Source organism: Onychostruthus taczanowskii, unplaced genomic scaffold (genome assembly GCF_017590055.1).
Source record: "Onychostruthus taczanowskii isolate IOZ18803 unplaced genomic scaffold, ASM1759005v1 scaffold3, whole genome shotgun sequence".
Lineage (NCBI taxonomy): Eukaryota > Metazoa > Chordata > Aves > Passeriformes > Passeridae > Onychostruthus > Onychostruthus taczanowskii.
The window spans coordinates 8,819,235-8,842,830 of record NW_024500349.1 but is presented as its reverse complement, the minus strand read 5'-3'; the positions used below and the strand labels follow the sequence as shown (position 1 = coordinate 8,842,830).

The 23,596-nt window shown below is 40.8% G+C and overlaps 2 protein-coding genes across 22 annotated transcripts in view; one reads left to right on the top strand and one right to left on the bottom strand.

Moving 5' to 3' along the window:
• The window catches only part of ARHGAP21 (Rho GTPase activating protein 21), a 112,326-nt gene extending 97,883 nt beyond the window's left edge, over positions 1–14,443 (top strand). For all 7 annotated transcript variants that reach the window (XM_041408396.1, XM_041408399.1, XM_041408398.1 and 4 more), the window contains 16 exons: positions 74–176; positions 265–301; positions 796–921; positions 1,678–1,962; positions 3,043–3,107; positions 3,189–3,337; positions 4,824–4,966; positions 5,052–5,207; positions 5,315–5,393; positions 5,849–5,922; positions 6,008–6,097; positions 8,014–8,139; positions 8,332–8,373; positions 8,702–8,807; positions 10,554–10,585; positions 11,872–14,443. In XM_041408396.1, coding sequence (XP_041264330.1) covers positions 74–176; positions 265–301; positions 796–921; positions 1,678–1,962; positions 3,043–3,107; positions 3,189–3,337; positions 4,824–4,966; positions 5,052–5,207; positions 5,315–5,393; positions 5,849–5,922; positions 6,008–6,097; positions 8,014–8,139; positions 8,332–8,373; positions 8,702–8,807; positions 10,554–10,585; positions 11,872–13,605 — 3,347 coding nt within the window. In that variant the 3' untranslated portion in view covers positions 13,606–14,443. The remainder of the gene's footprint in view (positions 1–73; positions 177–264; positions 302–795; positions 922–1,677; positions 1,963–3,042; positions 3,108–3,188; positions 3,338–4,823; positions 4,967–5,051; positions 5,208–5,314; positions 5,394–5,848; positions 5,923–6,007; positions 6,098–8,013; positions 8,140–8,331; positions 8,374–8,701; positions 8,808–10,553; positions 10,586–11,871) is intronic.
• Positions 14,444–18,979: 4,536 nt separating this feature from the next.
• KIAA1217 (KIAA1217 ortholog) overlaps positions 18,980–23,596 on the bottom strand; it is a 177,640-nt gene continuing 173,023 nt past the window's right edge. For 8 of the 15 annotated variants that reach the window (XM_041408961.1, XM_041408956.1, XM_041408958.1 and 5 more), the window contains 3 exons: positions 21,909–23,594; positions 21,331–21,453; positions 19,211–20,588 (listed from right to left, as the gene is read on the bottom strand). In XM_041408961.1, the coding sequence (XP_041264895.1) occupies positions 20,094–20,588; positions 21,331–21,453; positions 21,909–23,594 (2,304 nt within the window). In that variant the 3' untranslated portion in view covers positions 19,211–20,093. Of the gene's footprint in view, positions 20,589–21,330; positions 21,454–21,908; positions 23,595–23,596 lie in introns of all 15 variants that reach the window. The other 7 variants (XM_041408955.1, XM_041408952.1, XM_041408953.1 and 4 more) reach the window with 2 other exon arrangements.

Below are 23,596 nucleotides of genomic sequence, written 5' to 3'. Positions count from 1 at the left end.
TTTATTGCTTGAAATAAATCGCAAAAATGTAATTCAGGTTCCTGCGTACTCAAAGATTTCTATTTCTTTGTAGAATCCATCCGGCCTAGTGTCCTGGATAGCCAGCCTGCCACAAAAACTGAGAGATCAAAGTCATATGATGAAGGACTGGACGACTACAGAGAAGAGGGAAAATCGTGAGTTCATGGAAAAATTAGTTAATTTGGACATCTGGTTTTTTAACTGTCTAAAATCTCATTTTAACATTTGTTTTTCTTTCAACAGATCCATTAAGCATGTATCTAGTTTAAAGGGGATTAAGGTAGGTAAACATATATATATAGCAACTCCTAAACATTACCCATACTGCTGTGACAAATGGTTTGAATTATACAGGTCTGTTTTATGAAGTGATGTGCTAAACAGAGGAAGTTTTTTTGGATTTGCTACTGATCACATTGCTGATGTATGCATCATATAAGTAAACATGGTCTCTTTTTCCTGGGACTCATCGCATGGTCCTTGATTTTCATTTTCCTCAGTTTCTGTAAACAAAGCATATTAAATATGGTGGCCTTTTATGAAAACTCACTAATGAGAATCTAAGATTCATGAAGTTTCTCAAAGTATTCTTGGCATGTGCAAGACATATGCAAGTTTATACACTATTGTTGTGTGTATTGTTGTGAAATTATGTTTTTCTGGGACCATATTCATGGGGACATTTTTAAAGTGAGAAACATCTTGAACATAGGAACTGTAGGCAAATGTCTATAGAATTACATTGTGAGATTCTTTCTGTGATGTTTGCTCTAGGTCCCAGACAGCCAGAAATCTTCAGAAGACTCTGGTTCCCGAAAAGATTCTTCTTCAGAGGTGTTCGGTGATGCCTCCAAAGAAGGATGGCTCCATTTTCGACAGCTTTTTACAGACAAAGGAAAGGTACCTGTCATGTTTGGGTTTTTGAGCTAGGACAAATGCTAAGCTGGTGACAAACTAAGATAAGAAACTTCAAGCCTTCCTGTTTAGGTTTTTTTTAATTTTTTTGGAGGGGATAATATCATCAACAAGAATGTAAAAATTTTAGATCTGTTAGAAATTTACTTCAGTCAATTCCTCAGCTTTGTCTACAGACTGCTTTCCAGACTGTTTTAGTTTTACATTTCAAAGCATCTGTTGAAGTAAACTAATTTCTAATGACTAATTAAATAATAACAATCAGTCCCTTGGTAGGTGTAGTTGCATTTTTTTTTCCTCTTTCCTAATAATGCAAAAAGTTGTAATTTTTGTGACTGTTGCGGAGTTGAGTTCAAATTAACCTGCTGCACAAATATAGACTAAAGCGTAAGGAAAACTGGGTGTCTGGAATTGGCATGGTGTGAAAATGCCATTCTGACTTGGAGGCAGTTTAGAAGGCATGGGCAAGAGTTCCCTAAATACCAGACCAGAAATTGTCTCATTCTGATTCTTACCTGCTGTCACATGTGAACTCACTCACTCAGTGGGTGGTGTGGGAGGGCAGGTTATGGAGCTCTTCACTCCTCTAATGGAAAGCAATTAGTGAATCCTACTTTGTGAAGTCCTTCTGCCAGCCGGGTGGACAGCTTTTCTTTGTAAAACTTCTGAAGGTAGTTTTGCAGTCCAGAAAGGGGCACTATAACAAGTAAGCAATCTGACACCTTGGTTGCTGTTTTTCAGCGAGTTGGTGGGAGCATTCGGCCATGGAAGCAACTGTATGTTGTTCTTCGAGGTCATTCACTTTATTTGTACAAGGATAAAAAGGAACAAGTGGCCCTCTCTGAGGAAGAACAACCTATAAGCATCAATGCTTGCTTGATAGACATCTCGTACTGTGAAACCAAGAGGAAAAATGTATTTAGACTCACCACATCAGACCGCGAGTATCTGTTTCAAGCTGAGGACAGAGATAATATGTTAGCGTGGATTAAAGCAATACAAGACAACAGCAACTTAAATGATGAGGTGATTGTATAATATTTAAAGCAGAAGTTGTAGTTTTTGCATTTTAATTAAAAATGTGTTGTGTTTTCTTGTAATTAATACTTGAACAGAAGAACTAACGTTTAATTTACCAGTTGACCAAAATGGGAACAGTAACATAAAAGCAAATGAGGTGAAAGGAAGGGTAACTGAGTAAATTAACAGAGTTTTAAAAAGTTGATGTAATCATAATCAGAAAATAGATGTTTGAAATAAATTAGTTAATGTTGTTGCTAATTTGACTAAAGATAAACTTTACAGCAAACTGATCTGCCAAAAATACCTAAGCTTTTTTAAAAGACAATTGCAGGTTTAGGACCAATGTGGTCCCTTTTCAGACTTGCATTGCAGGGTGTGTGCAGTAGTACTGTGTGAAGTGTTTCTCAGTAGTTAAAAAATGAAACTTTGAAGAAGACTGTTTCTCTGATTAAAAGCTGATGTTTTTATGAATTAAGTGAATGCTTATTGCCAAAGGCAAATATCTGCTGTTGTACATAAGGTATCATTATCTGTGCCAATATTGTCCATTGCGTTTTCATTGCAGTGACGAGCAACAGAGAAATATTTTTGTCTGTGGTCATGCACATCTACTCAGATTCAAAATAATTATCCAAAGTATTACACAGATAAAAAAGCAGATTTGAATTAATGTCTTTTTCAGCTGTATTTGTAGTAGCAATTAGTTTTCTAAGTACTATGTGCACACAGGATTGGATTTTTTTGAGTAGTAGTATGTGTTTACTTGTATTTTTTCTGTTTAAACTTACTTTCAGTATAAGAGGTATTAATTATATCATACTGCTATGAAAAAAAAACTCTGTAAACAGCAATACTTGATATGTATTTACTCACTTTTATTTTCCTTGTGGTTTTTCCGTGTTTTATCTTTACTGTTCTCAGGAACTGCCTCTTAGGATGTTTGGTTTGGTTGAGGGTTTGGGTTTTTTTAAAATGGACTGAATTGTTGAATTCTATACTTCTTTGGTTACCAGAAGAGTTAATAATATTCGGAAATGATTTTATTTTCTAAGATTATAAAGTATTTCTCAATTTATTTTATAGGATACTGGTGTTACTAGTAGAGATCTAATTAGTCGAAGGATTAAAGAGTACAGTACAATGATGAGGTGGGTGAATTACATGTTGCCAGTGATTTTTGTAGAGTTCTTATTTAACTTCTTTCAACTGAAGTAGTCTCTCTTGTTCAGTTCTTCAAGCAGCAAAACAGAACCATCTCCCAAAACACCTCGCCAGAGTCTGAGTATCAGACAGACTCTACTTGGAACTAAAGCAGAACAGAGGACTCAGAGTCCACATTCTCCTAAGGATGAGACAGAGAGGAAGCTTCTCACTAAAGGTTTGTATGTTTTGTGTATTTCTTTAGTTCCCTTCTGCCCCAGTGTAAGGCCATCCAGGTGCCCTTCTCAGGTCTTTTTGAATTCATGAATATACAGATGTAAAGTAAGTATTAGCCCAGAGTTTTTAAGCTGCAGCTTTAGTCACTCATTTCAAGCAACTACTTAATCTCAGATCCTGAAACTTTTATTTTAGTCCCCTCTCAAGAGCTTTTTGTGGTTTTTTTTCCCTTCATCTCCATGTAGTAAACAGAGGTGTTAAGCTTCTTGAGAGCAAAATTTTGCCGAGCTTTGGAAATAATTTTGTGTGTAATTCAAACTTCTGTCTCCAGCTGACTTGGCAGTGACAAGGTAAATTTTTCCACTAAAGTGCTTCCAAAGTATAGAAGAGATTTTTTTTGTCTTAATTTTTAAAACACAGGAGTCAACTTGTATTATTTTTTTCAGAACAAAATTAATGCCTCCTGAGTTCTACAAATTCTAAACAAGTCTGATGAGCTGGCACTGCAAACTTGAATCAGTATCTGAGCTCCATCAAATAATGCCACAATCTACTCTTTTTTTATTCTCTTTTTCTTTTTACTTTTTTTTTTTCACATAGTGTGTAGACATATAGTATTTCACATCAGACTGTTGTTTAAAAATGTTGTGTACAAATTCAGGCACCTGGATAAGCAACCACTTTTGATCAACCACTTTGGAGTGATTCAGTCTTGAATTTAAGCTATCAGCGAATTCTGGTTTTTGTTGCCAAAAAATGTCCCTTTGCTTCTGCAGTGCTACACGTTACTAAATTGCACATGTTGGGTACATCTCAAATCTACTGAAAGAATATCTCCAGAAATAAGAAAGAATTACTTACTGTGTTAGATGACTTGCAGTGCAAGATAAATGGGAATTGCAATTTGTTACAAAAGTTCAGAGAAACTGAACTTTTAATCTGATTTTTGGATAGAGAATATTTTAAATGAGTAATGTTTGGAATTACTTAGGAGTGACTAAAATCTGATGATTTCTGAAAGAATGAGTAAGTCTGCAAAAGTGTGAGCATGGCTCTAGAGTCTGATGGGTATTTTATGCAGCAGTGTGATTCCATGGAGACTTAGTGTTGTGCTACTAAATGTAGATTTCAGTTTTTTAAAATTTTAGTTGTTTATATAAATGTCGAGTTTAAATTTAGTAGCTTATCTACTTTTAGTCTTGGAATGATGAAATGCCACAGTAGCATCCAGCTCCTTGCTTTTCTAAGTTTGGGATGTGATTATGTTCAGATTTATTTTTTGAACCACAGAAAAGTAACAGAAGTTGTGTTCAAGAGAGACTAATGAGTTGTAGCATAAAGCCAGGCTGGTAAAAGCTGAAAACGCAGCAGGTGTCACTTGCTCTTTGCAAATCTGTTACTTGTATTTACAGTCAGTTTTGTGGAATAATTGTTCTTATTTTTCTTCTTTATTTTGTTTTTTTTTCCACTGTCCTAACAACAAAAAGATGAGACAAGCCCACCAAAAGACAAAGGGACATGGAGAAAAGGCATTCCAAGCATTATGAGGAAGACATTTGAAAAGAAGCCCTCTGCTGTTGGAACATTTGGTGTTAGACTAGATGACTGCCCTCCAGCTCATACCAACAAAGTATGGAAGCAGAGTTTTTCTTTAATTGGAAATTTAAAATACTTTTTAAATCACTTACTTATCTGTACAACTCTTTTTTTTCCAGTATATTCCACTGATTGTTGATATATGCTGCAAACTGGTTGAAGAAAGAGGTCTTGAGTACACAGGTATTTACAGAGTGCCTGGAAATAATGCTGCCATCTCAAGTATGCAAGAAGAGCTCAACAAAGGAATGACTGACATTGATGTTCATGATGATGTAAGTCTTTAATCACACTATTTTCGTATTAAAATCCCCAAAACTTTTGGTTGTGTTGTGATCATAGAAGTATAAAGCATGTCTGACCTTTTCTTTTAAACACATAGAAATGGCGTGACCTGAACGTGATCAGCAGTTTGCTGAAATCCTTCTTCCGAAAGCTCCCAGAACCCCTCTTCACCAATGGTAGGTTGTTTTCATTACAGTTTTGTCTTCAGGAAATGCAGTTGAACAGTTGTCTTACAACATTCAGATGATTTGAGAGAAAATTTAGGGAAATCATCCCCACTCTGCATTAAACGTTGTCTTTCCTAAAGAGTAGGGAGTCATAGTGATCATCCTAGGAATGAGAGGTGTAAATATAATTTCTGTGATGTGAAGGGATTATGAATATGCAACTAAAAGAGTAAAACTTTCAATTCCACTATTGCAGTATTCAGTGAAAGCTGTTGGGTTTTTTTTTCCCTACTATCAGACAAAACATGTACTTACAATATAATGGGCTAATTTTTGACTTCCAGAGGTCATTCTTTTATGCATGTTACTAGTGTTCCAGGGGGAGTGGGGCTGGCAGAGTGGGGGTTTATGTGCATACATCTATGGATCTAAAAACTTGTATATAATTTCTGCTTTTTTAACAGACAAATATGCAGATTTTATAGATGCCAATAGAAAAGAAGATCCTGTTGAGCGTCTGAAAACACTGAAGAGACTGGTAAACTAAAATCTGTTGTGTTGTAGGTGCACTACAAAATTAGCATTAAATGTTCAGTGTTCTGAATAGTGATTGTTTGTTTCAGATTCATGATTTACCTGAACACCATTATGAGACTCTCAAGTTTCTTTCTGCACATCTGAAGACAGTAGCAGAGAACTCAGAAAAGAACAAGGTATTAGAAAGAAACATGTAATGTATTTTGGTTTGTCTCATTAAGTCTTGTTTTTGTGCAGGATCATTTCTAATTAAGGTGATAATTTATCGTTGTAGATGAAATTAGGGAGTGTTGCTATGTGAATAAAAATTTTTGGAATAGGCTGAGTACTCCTGCAGAATATGCACGTTTGGTATGAATTAAGTTTCCTCAGGTGGGTAGTCAGTCTTTTTAACTCCTTGCATCCTAAATTTATCCCAAGTCTGTAAATTTCCTGTAATCCAATCTAGACACCTGTAAGACTCTGCCTGGGCAGGGCACAGGTGAATAATCCTGCTGACAGAGGTTGTCACATCAGCTTTCTTTGAAGCCTGGCTTCTGGATGCTTGAGAGATCTTTAAGACTAGGGCTTGGTATAGTCACTTGAGTGATTACCCTATAGATGCTGTTTGGCTGGTTTTAAGAAGGAAAATTCACAATATAAATGGTGGTAGTTCATCACTATTGGATCTTTTTCCACCACTAAGTATAGCTTTTTGTAATTTCCATAGGGTGGAAAACAGGTGGTTTGTGTTAAGTGCTGCTGTGCATGCTGCAGTCCTTCAGTAAATGGTAATAATAGTGTCCCCTTTGTCAGCTCTCAGGGAGGGGTAGCTGAGTGCAAAGCTGTCCTTAATGTTGGTGTGCTTATGGATGTTTACCTCAGGGCAGATAATGTGATGGCTGGGCTACTAGTGTGCAGGGTACAGCAAAAAATTTGATATAAAGCCTGTGGCCAAATCATTTAAATAATCTTAAATAATTTAAAAGATTAGTTGAGGTGAATATGGTAGGTTTGGCAAATAATACCTTCCAGTTTAATATGAAAGAAAAGTTATTTGTGTGTTCATTAAAAAAAAAATCAACAAATTATAAATTTTAGTGAAATTACAGACAGTATTATAAGGAAGTTATAATAAATGTCATTTTTAAGTGCAGTGCCTAAAGAAAGCTTCTCCCTCATTTTATGGTTTTGGTGGGCTGTATAAATGTTGTTAAATACTGCTAATATTGTTGTATATAAGGCTAGATGAATGAGGTGTTGTTACAATTGTGAGACTTGTCAGAAGACACAGTTCAAGAGAGCATTAGGGGCTTGTGTCATGTTTGCAATTTAATTCTGGTAAGCACAAAGTCTTTGTCTCCTGTATATTACCAGTCTATTCTATACCAGAACAATAAACTCTTAACTTAAAAGAAGTGAGCAAAAATAGAAGGTAAGTTCTGCTGCTGTTTCTTGAAATTATTTGTCACAGATACAACATTAGTCATATATTAATTCACTTCTAAAGTAGTGACCTGATCACACAGTGCTGAGCCTGTCTCACAGATAGATGTCTTGGGTCCATGATGTTTGTTCTGCCACCTCCTCTGAAGTTGGTGCAAATTGAATGAGGTCTTTGTCAGTAGATATAATACAGTATTTAACTACCAGCTTAATTTTGTGTGTGTGTCATATAAATGTTTTCAGGAAAAAAAACAGGGAGCTATCAATGCCTTTTTATGAAACAAAAAATTCTGAAAACATCAATGTTTCCAAGCATCAATGTTTCTTTAAGGAAAGAAGAGATTCTCCCCCCCCCTCAAAGTGTAAAGAATATGTCTGGGTTCTTGAGTTTTCTTTGCTTGTGGAGCCATTTGCTTGCAGTAGATTAAGGAAGGCTGGAAATCTGAATTGCAGAAATATTGGGTATATTTATTGCAACTGCATATAGGAGAGTTTTGGTGTAGTGTAACATCCTACCTAAGTCAGTAATGTATTTTTAAAAAACTATTTTGTGTCCCTATTTTAAGTGGTTCTCATATATTTTAATAGTGTTATATTAATGTACTTATCCTATATTACTGTATTTTCTCATTATAAATGTATGATGTGGAAATATTTCATTTCTTAGATGGAACCAAGAAACCTGGCAATAGTATTTGGTCCAACACTTGTGAGGACATCTGATGATAACATGACACACATGGTTACCCACATGCCAGACCAATATAAAATTGTAGAAACACTCATCCAAAAAGTAAGTGGATGCATTTCATTATTGAAAAAATAGGATTGTGCACAGATCAACCAGCTTTTTTCTCATTGGGCCAGGTTGGGTCTGGTATTTATCCATCAAACTCTCACTTTCAGTAAAATCCATGTTTGATTGTGCCACGTTTGGGTTTTGAATTTCCTGTGGGGTTTTCACCTTTTTTATTTTAACTTTTAGCATGACTGGTTTTTCACAGAAGATGATGCTGAAGAACCTCTTGTAAGTATTATGGCATAAATACTTGTGTTCTAACTGCCTCAGTTTAGAATCTGCTTCTGCTGCCTCTAGAACGCCTGTATATTTTTTACTATGTCACTGTATGGTTTGCTCTTCAGAAGCACCTTTTTAGCTTTCCAGTCCTTGTAGTAATGAATTCTATTTTTTTTTTAAAAAAGCAAGCCATGCATTTGTTTTAAAAGCATAAAGGAAAATAGGACACGCTTTCCTCGTGTTCTTCAGGTGAATAATGCAGTTTTCTAAATGCTGTTGAATCGTAATGAACTATTTGTGAAACGATGATGAAGAGATCTTTGTTTATTAACTGTAGACAGCAGTTCAGGAGGAAAACACTGTAGAATCTCAGCCAGTGCCAAACATAGATCATTTACTCACCAACATTGGAAGAACGGGAGTATCTCCTGGAGACGTATCAGGTAACTCTTGCCTGGACAGTGTTAATCCATAGGCTCGAATAACCTACTCTGTTAACTCAGTGTAACTCTCTCTTCCTATTTTCTTTTACTAATAAAATGTTTTCCTCTTTTCCAAAAGATCATTTAACGTTTCTTAAAGACTTGAATTGTTGATAATCATGCATGATACAATTTGGAAGACTTTTTTTGTCTAACAGGAATTTAATCATGAAAAGATGAGGCTTGCACATAGTATTTTATTTATTCACAGTATCCATGCAATCATCATCGTGAGGTCAAGCAGATACGCTGCTATAAAGTGGTTTGTTGTGATGGCAGAAAGACTGATCTTCAGTGGTGTACTAATACTGCTCCTTCCCAGCACTAGGAATGCAAAAAATTGAGTTATATTTTCTTGTCAAGTGATGGGCACTTTAGTATGTTGCACTATGTTTATACTAAAGCTGATTTCCTTCTGTTTATAAATGCCATCCTCTTTTGTGGCTAAGGATAAGCATTACAGGCTCTTTTTTGGTGACTTTTTCCCTTCCTCCCTTCACTCTACTATTGCACTGACCCAGCATGTTGTATCCCACGAATGTTATCCCTTGGTCTCTAGCTTTTGTTTCAGTTTTCAAAGGGTTGTTCAGCACTTACTGAAACAGTCACTTTGTACTGTAACAGGCGAAGTGGGAGGAGTCTATCACACGGTGATGTCATTAGTGGATTCTGTGATGTCACTGATGGACAGCTGGAACTGTAGGAAGAAGGAGGACTGTTGCCCACACTGTAGCTGCCTTGTCTGCAGAAACCCCCGTTTCTTGTAAATGGAAAAAACCCCAAGTTGATCTGTGCTGTAAATTTTCTTTTAAGAGTATTTTAAACAGATCAATGCTACTTTTTAAAAGTTTTTCTGCTGTTTCTTGTTATCTCTGAAGCAGACCCTGAGGAGAAATAGCATGGTATGGTCTACCAGTCTTTCTAGTCATAAAGCATTAGCCATGTGTCAAAAAGGGGTGTGGCAGGGGGCTCAGCTCTTTCTTCCCAGGGAGAAAGTCCCAAGTTCATGTTTTTTAGTCATTGTGCTAGCCCCTTCCTACCCCCTTTATAATTGTATAATCTTGGGTTTTGCAAGACAGTGAAACTATGGTGTCCATTTTTCATTTCATAAAAGCGCTTGTTGTGGGAAAGTACAAAACTGGTAGCTGCTGACATCTAGACAATTTAAAAATAAAATTTTACCTGTATGTAGTAAGAGGTGGAGAGAGATGTATAATTGGGGATTTACACAGAAAATACGACTTAATTCCTTTAAAATCTCACAAAAAGAGTATGACTACAAGAACCATGATTTGCACCTAGGGAGCCAACTGTACAAAGACACCCAGTTTTGCTTTGTGTATCCTGAATCTCAGGAGAGTACACAGTGCCGTCCTGAAAAGGTCTCTCAGCTGCGGTTTTGCAGGGGCTGTATACTTAAAGCATTGAATAAACATTAGTATTTCTGTTTTTTATTTTGAAGAACAGGGCTCCTTTGCCATTCCTATCATTGAGCTGGTTCTGCCTACAATTCACAGCATCCTTTCATGGCGGTGGCTTTCTGTGGTGCAGCTTGCATCTTTGTGAGCTCTGACTATTCACTCTGTTCTGGTTTTAATTTGCTTCACATCTTGTTCTGTGCTTGTCTTTTTCATAAGTCCAGCATTGTCTGTAGCAGCAATTAAAGAGTTGCACAAAACTGAGCAGAATTTTTTAATTTTTCCACAGATTCAGCTACTAGTGACTCAGCAAAATCTAAGGTAAATAATTTTCTGATACCATATAGTTACAAGCTTCTGAAATCTGTTAGATGCTTCCTTTATTAAATCACTGATATGCAGGTGTACTATAGAGCTTATGTAGAATTTCTTGAGTAAGTGGTAGTACTGTTTTCTCATAACCTATTTTTGAAGTCTTACAATGGAAAAAGACTTGTGTGCAGTTAGCTGCATCTACCAAAGCAGTTGCACACAGCAACAGCTTTGTTCCAGGCTCTCACAATTGTGGGCACTTACCTCCTTTTTGCATCTCATTTAGTAGAGGTAAATGTATATATAGTATGTTCCCTGTTGTTGGCATAGTACTAACTCACAGAGAGTATTTATGTTTCTCTATTTCACTGAGAAAAGTGTACTTAGAATTCAGCCTGATCTTCAGGAGGTAATAGCTCGTCCTCTAGGAAGAAGGCAAAGGCTGTGGTTAAAGGCTGCTCTGCAGAATCTCCCTCAGAAGTTTTGCTGTGCTTGGGAGGAAGGCCTCATGAAGCAGGGGAACAAGACTGGAATGTGGGCATTTGTTCAGTCCTCAGTTCAGTGACTAACCTCATGTGACACATGTGGTTTGTCCCTCATGTGGACAAACCTTTGTCTCCTGGGCTTGTTGTTCAGTAGTTCAAACACTGCCTGTAGCAATGAGACTCTAAGTAGGAAAGGTGCTTAGCTTTGAAGGGGCCAGGTGGTAATGTTAGAGTATTGAAAATAGTTTTTAATGCATAAAATGGAATAATTTGGCTTGTACTTTTATTGTTTCTGTGCCATTTTAAAAGTAAATTCCTCTATAATAAGTAAGTTTATTTTAATTTTCCACAGTTAAACTAGTTATGAGTAACATTCATTTTATTGGCAGTAATTAATTGATACCATTTACAAACTCAGTTTGAAAGGTGAAAGATTAACTAAAAAAGTGAGCAATTAGCCTTTTTGAATAGGTTAGACCTTGAAAGGAGGAATTATGAAGCATCTGTGAAGCAGTTGCAAACCAGTCTTGAGAAGGTTTTCTTACTGTAATGGGGCCTGCTTTATTAGTCAATCAAAAACTAAATAGTACTGTACACAAACCAGTCTTGGCTAAGTGGAAGGGACTCAGATAAAAAGTGGAATGCTCAGGAAGGAAATTGTCTTCTTGGGCAATGTCATTTCACCTACACGAAGAGCATGTAAATATTTCCTGAATGAAGATGTACTTTCTACTGTGATGCTCAGGATGTTTTTTTTAAACTGTTTCAGGCTTTTTAACTTTAATTATGCCCTCTCCCTTCTTTTAACAGGGTTCTTGGGGTTCTGGAAAAGATCAGTATAGCAAGGAACTGCTTGTGTCCTCCATTTTTGCAGCAGCTAGTCGCAAGCGGAAAAAAACTAAAGAGAAACCACAACCAAGTAGCTCAGAGGATGAGTTGGATAATGTGTTTTTCAAGAAGGAGCTTGCAGAACAATCTCGTGGTGACACAGCAAAAGAGAACACAGCTAAAGGGGAATATGAAAGAGAGAGAGAGATAGGGAGAAAACAAAGGATGTTTGTCCTGAAGGAAAAAGAGAACAGCAGTAAAAAAGATGTGAATGTTGTAAAGGATGAAAAGAAGTCATTAAAGAAAGAAAATATCCTGACAGAGGAACCTTCACTGCCTTATGATGAAAAATGTACAAAATCATCAAATATCAACTGTCTGCAAACCATGCAGAAGAATAGCCCAAAAATGCCTATTTCACAATCTTCTTCCCAGGTTGAGGAGACAGTGTCTGACTCTGGCACTATGCTAAGCACTTCCTCCCAGGCTTCCCAGCACAGATACTCATGCAAAAAAGTAGCCAGCCCTGAAATTAAACACAATGAGTTTTTAGCAGCTGATGTCAGCTCCATCACCTCAGATTACTCAACTACTTCATCTACTATGTATCTGACTGGTTTAGATGCCAGTATGCTGAGCCCTGAGGTGCAGTCAGTGACAGAAAGCAAGGGAGAAGATGCAGATGATGAAAGAAGTGAGTTGATCAGCGAAGGGCGTCCCATGGAGACGGACAGTGAAAGTGACTTCCCTGTCTTTGCCACCAGCGCTGCTGCCGAAAGGCTGTCCAAAGGGAAAGGTCCAGAAGTGGTAAAGACCAGTCGGAGGAACTCGGAAGAAAGTGAAGTAAGTTGTACTGAGGGAAGTTCCACGCCAAAGTTAGAGAGTCGCAGACTTTTTAGCTCACACAAACTTATTGAATGTGATACACTCTCCAGGAGAAAGTCTGCACGGCACAAAACGGACAGTGAGGGGTCAGGGGATGCGAAGAGTGAGAAGGACTTGCCTACTGTGACCAAAATGTTTGACATCATGAAAAAAGGAAGATCTACAAGCAGTTTAGCTTCATCTGCCAAAAGTGAGGCTGACAAACAAGAACCTACGTGGAGACTTAAGATTACAGACAGGTTAAAGCTGCGACTCAAATCGTCTGCTGATGATATGTTTGGAGTTGGGAATCAAAAAGCTAACTCTGCAGAGACTGCAAAGAGAAAGAATATCAGGCGAAGGCACACACTTGGAGGGCAGAGGGATTTTGCTGAAATAAGTGTCCTGAATGCTTGGAAAGCTCAAGAACCAAGTCAAAATAGAGAGAGAGAATCTGAGCTTTCAGCTGTGACTCGGTTGAAGCCAAAATGTCCAGCCCAGGACCTCTCGATCTCGGACTGGCTTGCACGAGAGCGTTTACGCACTAGCACAACTGACCTTAATACGGGTGAAACTGGAAAGCCCAGACTTGAGAACACTAACTTAGCAGAGGTATCAAAGGGAGAGCTGCCCTCATCTGCAGAGATGCAGGCGGATGAAGGCAGCTCTTCCAGCAGCTTGACTTCAATGAATAGAACACCACCTTCGGGACCATTTCAGCCACCAGACCAGGTAAATGGTGAAAATTATCAGAACATGAACAAAAACAACTTCAGCCCAGCAGTTGATGCCCATCCTCATAAACTGTCTGGGACCCAAGTGGTTAGATCTCGATTTTACCAGTATCTTTGAAATGGGGAGATAATGTCCACTGCAGCAATTCATTAACTTACCCTCACACTTCCCAGTAACTCTGCGTGTGTGTGTGCGTGTGTGTGTACATATATAAATATTTTTTCCTGTACTGTTGTTGTTATGCAGCCTTCATTTGGGCTGGTTTCATCAATGTGCTCTGTGGAACGTCTTCACAGTGCATTACCACAGCCAGAAGAACACTAAAGTTAAAGTATATATATATATTTTAAGAAAAAGTATATTTGATGGCTGCATACAAATGTTGAACAAAGCATCTGATGCAACATGCTGTGTAGTGTATACATGGTTTTCTGACTGAGAGTTGGCCTGGCATTAGTATGCAGGAAAATTGTTCTTTTGGTTTAGTCACTAACAAGTGCCTCATTATAAATTCATTTGGTTTGTTAGGGTGCCATATTGCTAAATTAGAGAAACTTATTACAAACAAATAAATGCATTTTACTGTTAATGAGTTTCATTACATTTTACAAATGTTAACACAGGTGGCTACAGAGCTTCCATTCCTTAGGCATTCCAGTAAATATTGGAGTTTTATATTTCCAATTTTAATACAGATTTTGAGTTTTATGTGACTTGAATTTCTAATCTTTCTGTAAAATAAGTAACTTAACTGTACATATTACATGTGTATCTTTTCTTCAGATACCAGATTTGATATAAATGTTGTAACATAGGCGTGTAGATAGTGGATACTGGATGGAACTGGTTTCTTTTATCGAGAATATAATTCTGCATGAAGACCTAATGAATCCAAACCTGTATCATGCCTGTGTGCATACCCACTTAAACACTGGAAATAAAATTGTTTTGGTGACTCTTTGTGTGATTTGAATTCTTTCTGATGACTGGTTCTGAAATGTCACATTTAGAAGTTGCAGTCAGCAACTGCACTTGGGATCACCAGCCCTGCAGTTCCTCCTGGATGAAGGACACCTCTCATCAGTCTTTTGTTTGTGGGGCCACACTGTGCAGGTCAGCAGGTGAGAGAGATGCGGTTGGTTAAATGTTTTCATCTTTATACATAATTTGATTCTAAGGTATGTAGCAAGTGGGTTTATGTTTAATGTGCAGGTTTCGTAAAGTCAGAATGAACACCAGTATCTGCCAATCAGGACAATACTGTAGTTTGGGTTTTAGACTTTTTATAATTTTAACTAAAAAAAATGTGTTTCTACCGTAAAAACTATCTGTGTATGACCTCTATCAGTTATATTTTATTTATTGTATGTTCTTCCACACTTACTTGAAAACAAAGCAGCTGTTCATCTCTTTGGGTGTCCCTGTGTCTTACACTATTCCTTGCTTGGCAGAGGATGAAACCTCTATCAGTGTGTCCAGTTACTGCGAGGAGAAGGAATGGTGGTCCTGGGATGTGTTGGCTGATGTGCTTTTAGGCAGACCTCATTTCTTTCCCGAGGGACTGTTACAGTCCTGTGCTTTGATCTGCTGTGGTTTTGATCCTTCTGAGAAACCACAGAAATTGGCTGCAAAGAAAAGTCCCAGATACAATAGCTGACCTCTGAAAGTTCTCACCACGTAATTGGGTGCATCTATTGCCAGGTCCCATAAAAATGAGCCATGTTCTTGTGGCGTCCATGCAAACTAAAATGTCTTTTCTCTCAGAGCAGATGGGAGGTGGGTGCATTAGCAGTGTTTGGGCGTGCAGTGTCAGGAGGAACGGGTGTGTTTTGTGAAGGGCAGAGGAACTGAGGATGGTTTTGGTTTCAGTTGTAACAGTAAAGTGTACTTGAACATCTTACTGGGCTTTCAGAGCACAGTGCTGTGATGCCTCTAATGCTGTTCATCAGTGAGTACCCATTGTCTTTCCCTGGAGCTGTATTTTGTCCCATCATCAGTCTCAGGATCTCATCAGGTTGTGCTGAGCACCCACAGGAGTCACAGAGGTCTCTCAGTGAAGGAGTGTGCTTAGGGAGGTGCACAGGGGAGCCTGGGGGTCTGCGCCTTCCTCTGCTTTGACAGCCGTTTTGATGGGTTAATTTCCATTTTGTTGTGTTTATAGATAACTGGTAATTTTACTCCTGAACCCAGACACATGGCTGTCAACTTTCTCTTTGAGAATGTAGAATGGTAATTGTATTAAATGAAGAAGAACACAAGATCATCTGAAAAATTAGGAACTTAAAAAAGAAACATGCAATACATGACTTGTTTTGGCTGACAGTGCTGCAGGCACAAATTTATTTAATCTCATCAGCCTCCATGGTATTCTCTGCTGCTGCACTGGTGGCATGGAACATGAAGGGGAAACCCCTGACTTGGGGGGAGAGATGCAGGGAGCATCTACCAGGGGCATCAGGGAGAGCAGGTTACTGAGCTCCCCCTGAAGAAAGTAGTGAGTGACTGAGTCTAGAAAAACTTTTCTGCTTCTTGAAGACTGCCAAGATTTGGGTCACCTTAAATTTCAGCCAGTGTGGCAGAAGACACAGTAGGAATCTTTAGGAGTCATTGCTTTGCCCTGATCTTAACAGCAGCTGCCTCAGACCCTTATCTGTAGAGCTTTCTTTACTGTATTGGGGATTTTTTTTTTTTTAAGAGAAGGGTGACAGTCTGATTGACTCAAGAAGAGAAGTGCATGCATACAATAGACTGTTCTGAGGTGGGTACTGTCAGTGTTCCTCTGGAAGCTGGATTCAGTGGGATGGGGAGTTCCACAGGCTTGCAGAGCAGGTGAGGTGGGCAGGCATCACTGAGGCCTCCAGCTCAGCCACTTGTAGCCAGGGCAGATTGCTCTGGGCTGGGGCTGTGGCTGGGTTTTAAATATTTCCAAGCTGAAAGCTCCACAACTTCCCTGGGCAAGCTGTGCCAGCATTTGGTGGTGGAGCAAAAAGGGATGTTTTTTTAGGTCTAAACAGAATTTCTAAACATTGCTATTTGACCATTTTTTTGTTTCTGTATTTCATTAGAAAGATTTAGACAGGCTTGGAAAGTACTTCCAGTCTGAGGACTGTTTGCAGCTGTGAAGTTGCAAGTTGTTAGGGACAGGATAAGCTGAGATCTGATGGAGAAATAATAAAATGTGTTGGTAGTGTTTGGATTTTTTAAATGGTCCCTAACAGCAATTCAGTGGTGATCAGTGGTTTAGTCTGAACTGCCTTTCTGGAGTGTGGTAGCTGGAAGGTGCTGTGTGACTGCTTTTTAGGATTTTAAAGGGCTTGTTACGATCCCCATTAGTATCTGTCACAGCACTGTTAATGTGGAATTAAGACATGGCCACAGTCCAGACAGTTTCACACCTTCTTTTGTGCTGCTGCGGAGCTGAAGGAAAATTCTTTGCTGAGCTGCACATGAACGGCCTGGGGTTCCTGTACAGCCTCTGAGAGCCTCTCCACTTTGTTCAGGCAGGACAAAAGAGTTTGAAATGTGGCCTCATTTACTACAAAAAGCTGTGATTTTGTTCCCAAAGCCAAGTCATAACACATTCACATTCAGATAGTAATTAACCAATTAATTGGGCCAGGCTTTGGAAAGGGATGTGGCCTGGAGGGGGAATGGCTTAAAGCTGGGCTGCAGTGCACTCTGTACCTGTGGCTCCCGGTCATGAGACTGTAAAACATCTGCCTTAACAATCTGCTATTGAATCCATGAATTTTTAAGCCTGCAGGAAGGGCTGCCTTTCAGTGGTGATCAGATGGATTTTGGCCCTGTACACTTCATATGTCCTGCACATCCCTCCCTTTTCCTGCTACAGGCACCCTTTTTGGCTCTGCCTTCCCACCTCTGTGTCCTGCCCAGCGCAGGGGCTCTGTGCTGTGTCACTTTGAGTGGTTTTGTTTTTCCTCCCTGTAGGAGGAACTGGCTGACACACAGATGATGCTTACTCTGCTCTGAAGTCCTTGACTGGCTCTGACTACAGCAGGAAGCAGGAACGTCCTGCTCACTTCCAGCTCCTTCAGCTGCTTCTCTGCTGGATTTCAGAGCAGCGAGGCTCGGGGCTGCTCTGCTGAGCTGCTGTTGCAGTGGTACCTTTCCCAGGGCTTGACCCAAACTTCTGTGGCAGCCACCTCCACCAAAACTGCTCTTCATAACCAGTTTTTTCACTAGTGTCCAGTTCTAAATTCTTCTGTGTCCAAGGAATTGATTTACAAGCTTGATGGTTTTGCTGAGTGACAGCCTGTGTACAGCTCATCCCTGCGTTTCTGAAAGCCTGATCACTCCATTGCTGGACAAGCAGGATGGAGAAGGAATAAACACTGCCTGACCTGTGACACTGGCAGTGCTGCCTGTGCAGTGGGTTTTGAGCTGGCTGAGCCTGTTGCTGTTTCCTGGGGGGTGCTGCACCCCAGCACTGAGCAGGTGCCCTGAAAGTGCAGGTCACAAAGGAGCAGAGGCCTCGGGTGGGTGTAGTGTTCACTGCCTGATGGCAGTTTTCACATCACCACCACAAGCAGTGAGCACAGCAGCTGTGGGAGCAGTGCCAGAGCCACGGGCACCCTGCCTGCCAGAGCCATGGCTCATGGGGGACACCTCCCGTGCCATTACAGACAAGCAGTTATTAGCAAGTCACTGTTCAATAAGTGTCTGATCCTTGGGAGGTGTCAGACAAACAGGAGCAAATCCTGCTACATCCACCATTCAGCTTGAGGTTACATTTGGGCTGTGTGAAGGGGGAGCAGGGTACCCAGAGCTGGAGCTGTGTGTGCTGTCTGTGCCAGGAGAGCTGGTAACAAGCTCCAGCACTGGGTCAGGCGCGTTCCCTTTGGAGCCAGGGCATCCCGTACTCCATCGGTGAGCAAGCAGAGCTCAGAGCAGGCACTGCAGCCACCAGTCCCCGCTGCTCTGCCCTGGCTGGAAGGGAAGTGGCTCCACTCCAGAGGGTCTGTGGGCGCTCTGACCGTGCCTCAGGCTTTGCTTGCCTTGGGCCCCCAGCCCAGCCCCTGTGCCAGGCAGGCGCCTTTGCTGCGTGCCAGAGGAGGGGATGGCAGCGGCTGACCCCGCTGGAGGCAGACAGTGCTGCTGTGCTCTGAGGGACGGCTCAGGGTTGTTCTCACCCTCCGAGGGCACCGCCTCGGAATGATGCTTCTAGAAAACTTCTCCTTTCACGAAGGAAAATAAAACAAGGAAAACCTCAAGGTGGAAGGGAAGATATCTCATTCAGTCACTCAGAGGTTTTTCTTTGCTTGCTGGTTTTCTAACTTGGAGTTCCAGCTTTTTAATAAGCTTTTATCAACAGCAATTTGAAAGACCCCATTTTGAAATGGTAACCATGTATGGCCTTAATCTGGGGAAAATAAAGTCAGGTTTTGTTCGAATGGCTTAACACCCTCAGGCAAACAGCTGAACAGCCAATTGAGACCATCCGAAAAGTTATTAGTGACAAAATACAAATATATAAGCATGCAGCCCTTTATTTTTGTAAAGATCTTTGCTTATCATAGTTCTGTATATTACATTATGGTGTTATACAAATAAATTTATTTACAAAACCATTAGCTATGCAAGTTTCTTGCTCTTCTCCTATTTAACTGATATTCATCTTTTTCAACCCTTCCCCATATATATTTTTAAGCATGCATAAAAATTAACTTTGGTGTGGTAAAACTACTCTATGTGCCCAGCCACATACTGTATTTATTTATTTATTTATAGATATTTATAGATATGTACAAAAGTTTGCCAGTATACAGAACAGTACTGAAGTGTACATTTTAAAATCCACAATGAAATACATTAATGGGCTACCAGGTCTCAGTAAAATAAAAATGAAGGAAAAAGGGTGGATTGAGCTAAGAAAAAAAGTAATCAGCAACTATCTATATGTGTAAAACAATTTATTTTTTTTTCCTTATCTGTCAAATTCTTAAATATAATCTGAATGGCAGTGCAATAAGTTGAGTTGCCTCATACACACATAAGACCAGTCTTGTTCTGTTTCTTGTGCAGAGGTTTACTGTCCAGCATACTACTTTCAAATGTACATTACAATAGTATCAAAATGTTTTGGCAAAAGATCTCGAAAGGAACCATGACATTTGTTGACAAAAATAGAAATCTGTAACAAAGCTAAATAACACCAAAATAAAAGAAAAATATTTTAGTTTCAGTTTTACAGTTGAATATAATCACACTTTAGTATATCTCTGTTCACTTCTAGACCTCATAATGAAAAATAGCTTTATACAAAACAACTTAGTAAATTTTTAACCATACAATTCCCCATGCTCAGTACACCACTGTGCACACGCAGTCAAGTTCACTCACACACCTTCACACTTTTTTTAAGAGGTGCTGCCTATAGAAAGAAAATGCTCTTTTATCATTACAACAGCAACTGTTTTCCAAAAAGCTTCACTCTAACCTAGTGTAGTAATTCAGTATTTAGCACGTGATTAGTATTAAGCCTCCAGCAATACAACAAAATGGTTACATTCCCTGGTTAAAATATTGGCTGCGGATTCTTTGAACAAAAAGCCTTGGTGACCTGGCAGGTGTGCTGTGCTTAGCCTTTAGGATGGCTCCTTGACCGTGGATGGGGCGGACTTGCTGGCATTCCCGTTCTGTGCCTTGTAGCTGTTGAAACTAGGGGTGTGGATTGTCCTGATGCTCTTCATACCTTGGCTCAGGGAAGGGGGGGAGATAGAGGAGGGGGGGGAGGTAGAGGAGGAAGGAGGGGCTGGCCGGCCGTTCTGAGTCTGCAGCGAGAACGAGAGGTGGTGACCTTTCCCTGGGTAAGTGGGACTCTGAAACTTGGAGGAGCCATTAGAGACAGAGGGGATGAGGGAGGTAGAGTAAGTTATGCGACCTGCCTGAGGACCGAGAAGGGAGGAGGAAGGAATGGAGGTTTTAGTAGGTGGATTAAGAGGGTTAGAGCTGTCACCGCTAGAAGCAGGTGCTGAGCTGCTTTTCCCAGAAGTGGGAGAAAAGGCTGGGATCTTAGAAGCAGGTAGGGTAGGAGAAGTAGCCTTATAGTCCCCACCAGCTTTCTTAGCACTTCCATTAGCCTGCAAATAAAGATGTCAGGAGACAGTTTGTCAGAAAGCCAGTAACACGATAAACCAACAGGACCTGGGAAAACAGCCCTGCAGAGAATCAGAACTAACAGTTCGAGGCCTGAGCTAAGTCCTGCAGCCATGGACTGGACCTGGTAGAAAACCCAAAGTGCCCAACGGAGAGTGCACAGAGAGAGAGCCAGGAGAGCGTTGTGAGAAGGCGCGACCTACGTGTTACAGAGCAGGCACTACGCCGGCCATGCTGCGCGGAATTAGCGCCAGCGGGACGTCCCGCGCGGGTTAATGGGCACCCACCGCCACCTACGCCAACGGGTTAGTGTCCAGGCTTCCTGTAAAGACTCTGAACAGAAGCATTCCCAGTCTCCTACAGAACCACCACATTAACCAAATGGAAAGTAAACAGGTAGTTGACATCTTAAAATTACAGCTGAATACCACAGTTTAAAAAAAATAAAAATAATAAATTAAGAAAAAAAAAAAAAAGCCAAACCCAATAAACAAACAGACAACCCAAAACCCAACCAAACAAAAAAAAAGCAGCAGGTGTTTTATTGCAGACATGCATGCACAAGCATGGTGAAAAGATCAGTACTGTCATGCCCCCAGGATCCAGGATGTCCAGTTTGACCTCAGGCATCCGATATTTGGTATAATCTCAGTCAGTTACTGGAGTTTTTAAATAAACAAACAACATGAAATGTCCATCCAAACACCGGGTTTAGGGTAAAACTACCTGTCTGTATTGGCGTGGATCCTGCAGCTTGTGCTGTTTGCCTGATTTCTCCATGCTTCCTTGTCTAGTTTTCGAAGCCATGGGGACTGGCATCCGGCTGGTCTGCGAGGCAGCGCTGGAGCCCTGCGGAAACGAGTGGAGGGGCAGGGAGGGGAGACAAGGATGCGTGGTCAGTGCGAGACTGCTGGAATGGAGGACTGCACACCATGCGCCAAAAACAGCCACAGTACTACATGCAGGGAAAGTTCAGGAGCTTCACACCGCGGGTGTTAATTTCCAGAATCAAATGGAGAAAACTGCTCAGCTACTGATCAGCCTGGATTTCATGTCAGTGACACTCGTCATTTCACACAGCGGATTATTCGACCCAGCTCCCCTGCATTTGCCCATCACCAATCAGCAGCAAAGATTTAAAAAAACCCCAAAAACCAATGGTCTATTAGCTGTTAGACACCTCATGGGGAGCCCAAACAAGCCACCTGAAAGGAAGCAAACAAATCACAAGACCGTCTTGTTTAATGGTGATTATTGCAGATTTTAGAAAGCAGCTGGAGGTTTGATTTCTCGGACTAAAGTACCTTACGTGAAGTGGCTGGGAGTGATGCAGGGGGCTCTACACCAGCAAGGCTCTCATCCAGCACTACATGCTCTCGGGATGGGGTCTCTGGTACTATCTGGGCAGAGAAGGGGACAATGCTTCCCTCAGAGGTGTATGTGTTTTCAGGGACAGGTTTTGGACTCATTTCACTGATGGTGTTTTCCAGCTGCTTTATAGTCTGCTCAAGGCTGTCTAGTGTTCTGTATGTACTCTGTCGAATTTCATCAGTTCTAGACAGGGACACTGCAGCTCCGGACAGGCCCTCTTGCTTCCCAGAAGGACTTTTATCACTCTCCTCAGACTGAGACCTAGTGATTTCAAATCTCTTTGCTTCCTTGTGCTGCTTCAAGGCCCCATCTTCCTCCTCTTCTTCATAGACCACAACCTGCAAGGTCTTCTTCCCAGTCTTGGTTCCTGTCCGTATTGCCTGCGTCAGAGCGGCCAGCTGCTTTTTAGGGAATTTAAACTTAAATTTTTTCTTGGAATCCTGCCTGCTTCCCAACTGATCGGCAGAGTCTGTGTTTGCTTCTGTGTTTAGCCCATAGATCTGACGGTATTTGTTAAAATTTGTCTTTGTGCTTTCTTCCTCTGCAGGAGGTCTGCTTTCTGCAGAGTCAGACTGAAAGTTAAACAGGTATGGCCCCTGGGGACCATGAGCTGCAGAATGCTCTTTGGTTGCACTTCTGTCATTAGCTACTGGTGACTCTTCCTTCTGCCTCTCAGAGACTTTGTGTGCTTCATTTTCTTCCTCCTCCTCTTCTTCTTCTTCTATCTTTTCATCTGTCATCATTTTTTCCAATTCCTCATCACATTCCTCAAAAATTGTAGAAAGCCGTTTGTACGCTGACCTAATATCCATCGGTTCATCAAAAATGATGATGACAGGCTTTTTGTCCAGACACACCACTGGCTCTTCGCTGTCTGTGTTCTCAGGGATGCCCTTCTCTGCTGCCACGTCCTTCCTGGCGTCGATGTTGACTGTTTGCACATCTCCTCCTTTCCGGCTCACTATGTCGTGGACTTCCCCGCTCGAGAGCACCTGGACAGCTGTTTTAGTAATCATGAAGGCAATGTTTTCTGTGGGTGGGTTGTCTTCACTTGGAGAGCTGGCTGGGGAGTCCATCTCTTCAGTGCTGCTCACACTGTTTGCTCTGGACACTCTGGGTCTCAGCACAACCTGACTGTAGTTGCCTGCAGAAACTTCTTGCTCCTGCAAGGAAGGTTGAGGCCCCGCAGCCTCCTGCATGTGCCTCAGGAGAGGGGCAACGCTGCTGATGGGGATGTGCTTGCCAGTGCTCTGCAAGGCTTCACCCTGAGGCACGCCCTGGAGAGCATCTCTTGACAGTCTGTAGTTTGGCTTTTGTTTTCCAGTCTCAACGGCTGGAAAATGTGATCCTAAGGTATCTTGAGCCCCTCTTCGTTTGTCCTCCTCTGGCAAACTGACGCCAGACAGGTTTGTGCTCATATTCTGAAGGTTTTTGTTAGAATAGTCTGTACTGTCTACAAACAAACCCTTGCTAAATGTAGGACTGTCATTCATTGAAAAGCCACTTTTACTGTCAGCTGTACTGGATGAATCAGAACCCAATTCTTCTTCAGTTCTCCCTTCCCTCTTCTCTTTAGGATGGTCACTATCTGTGAGAGATCCTGTTGTAGCCCCATACACCT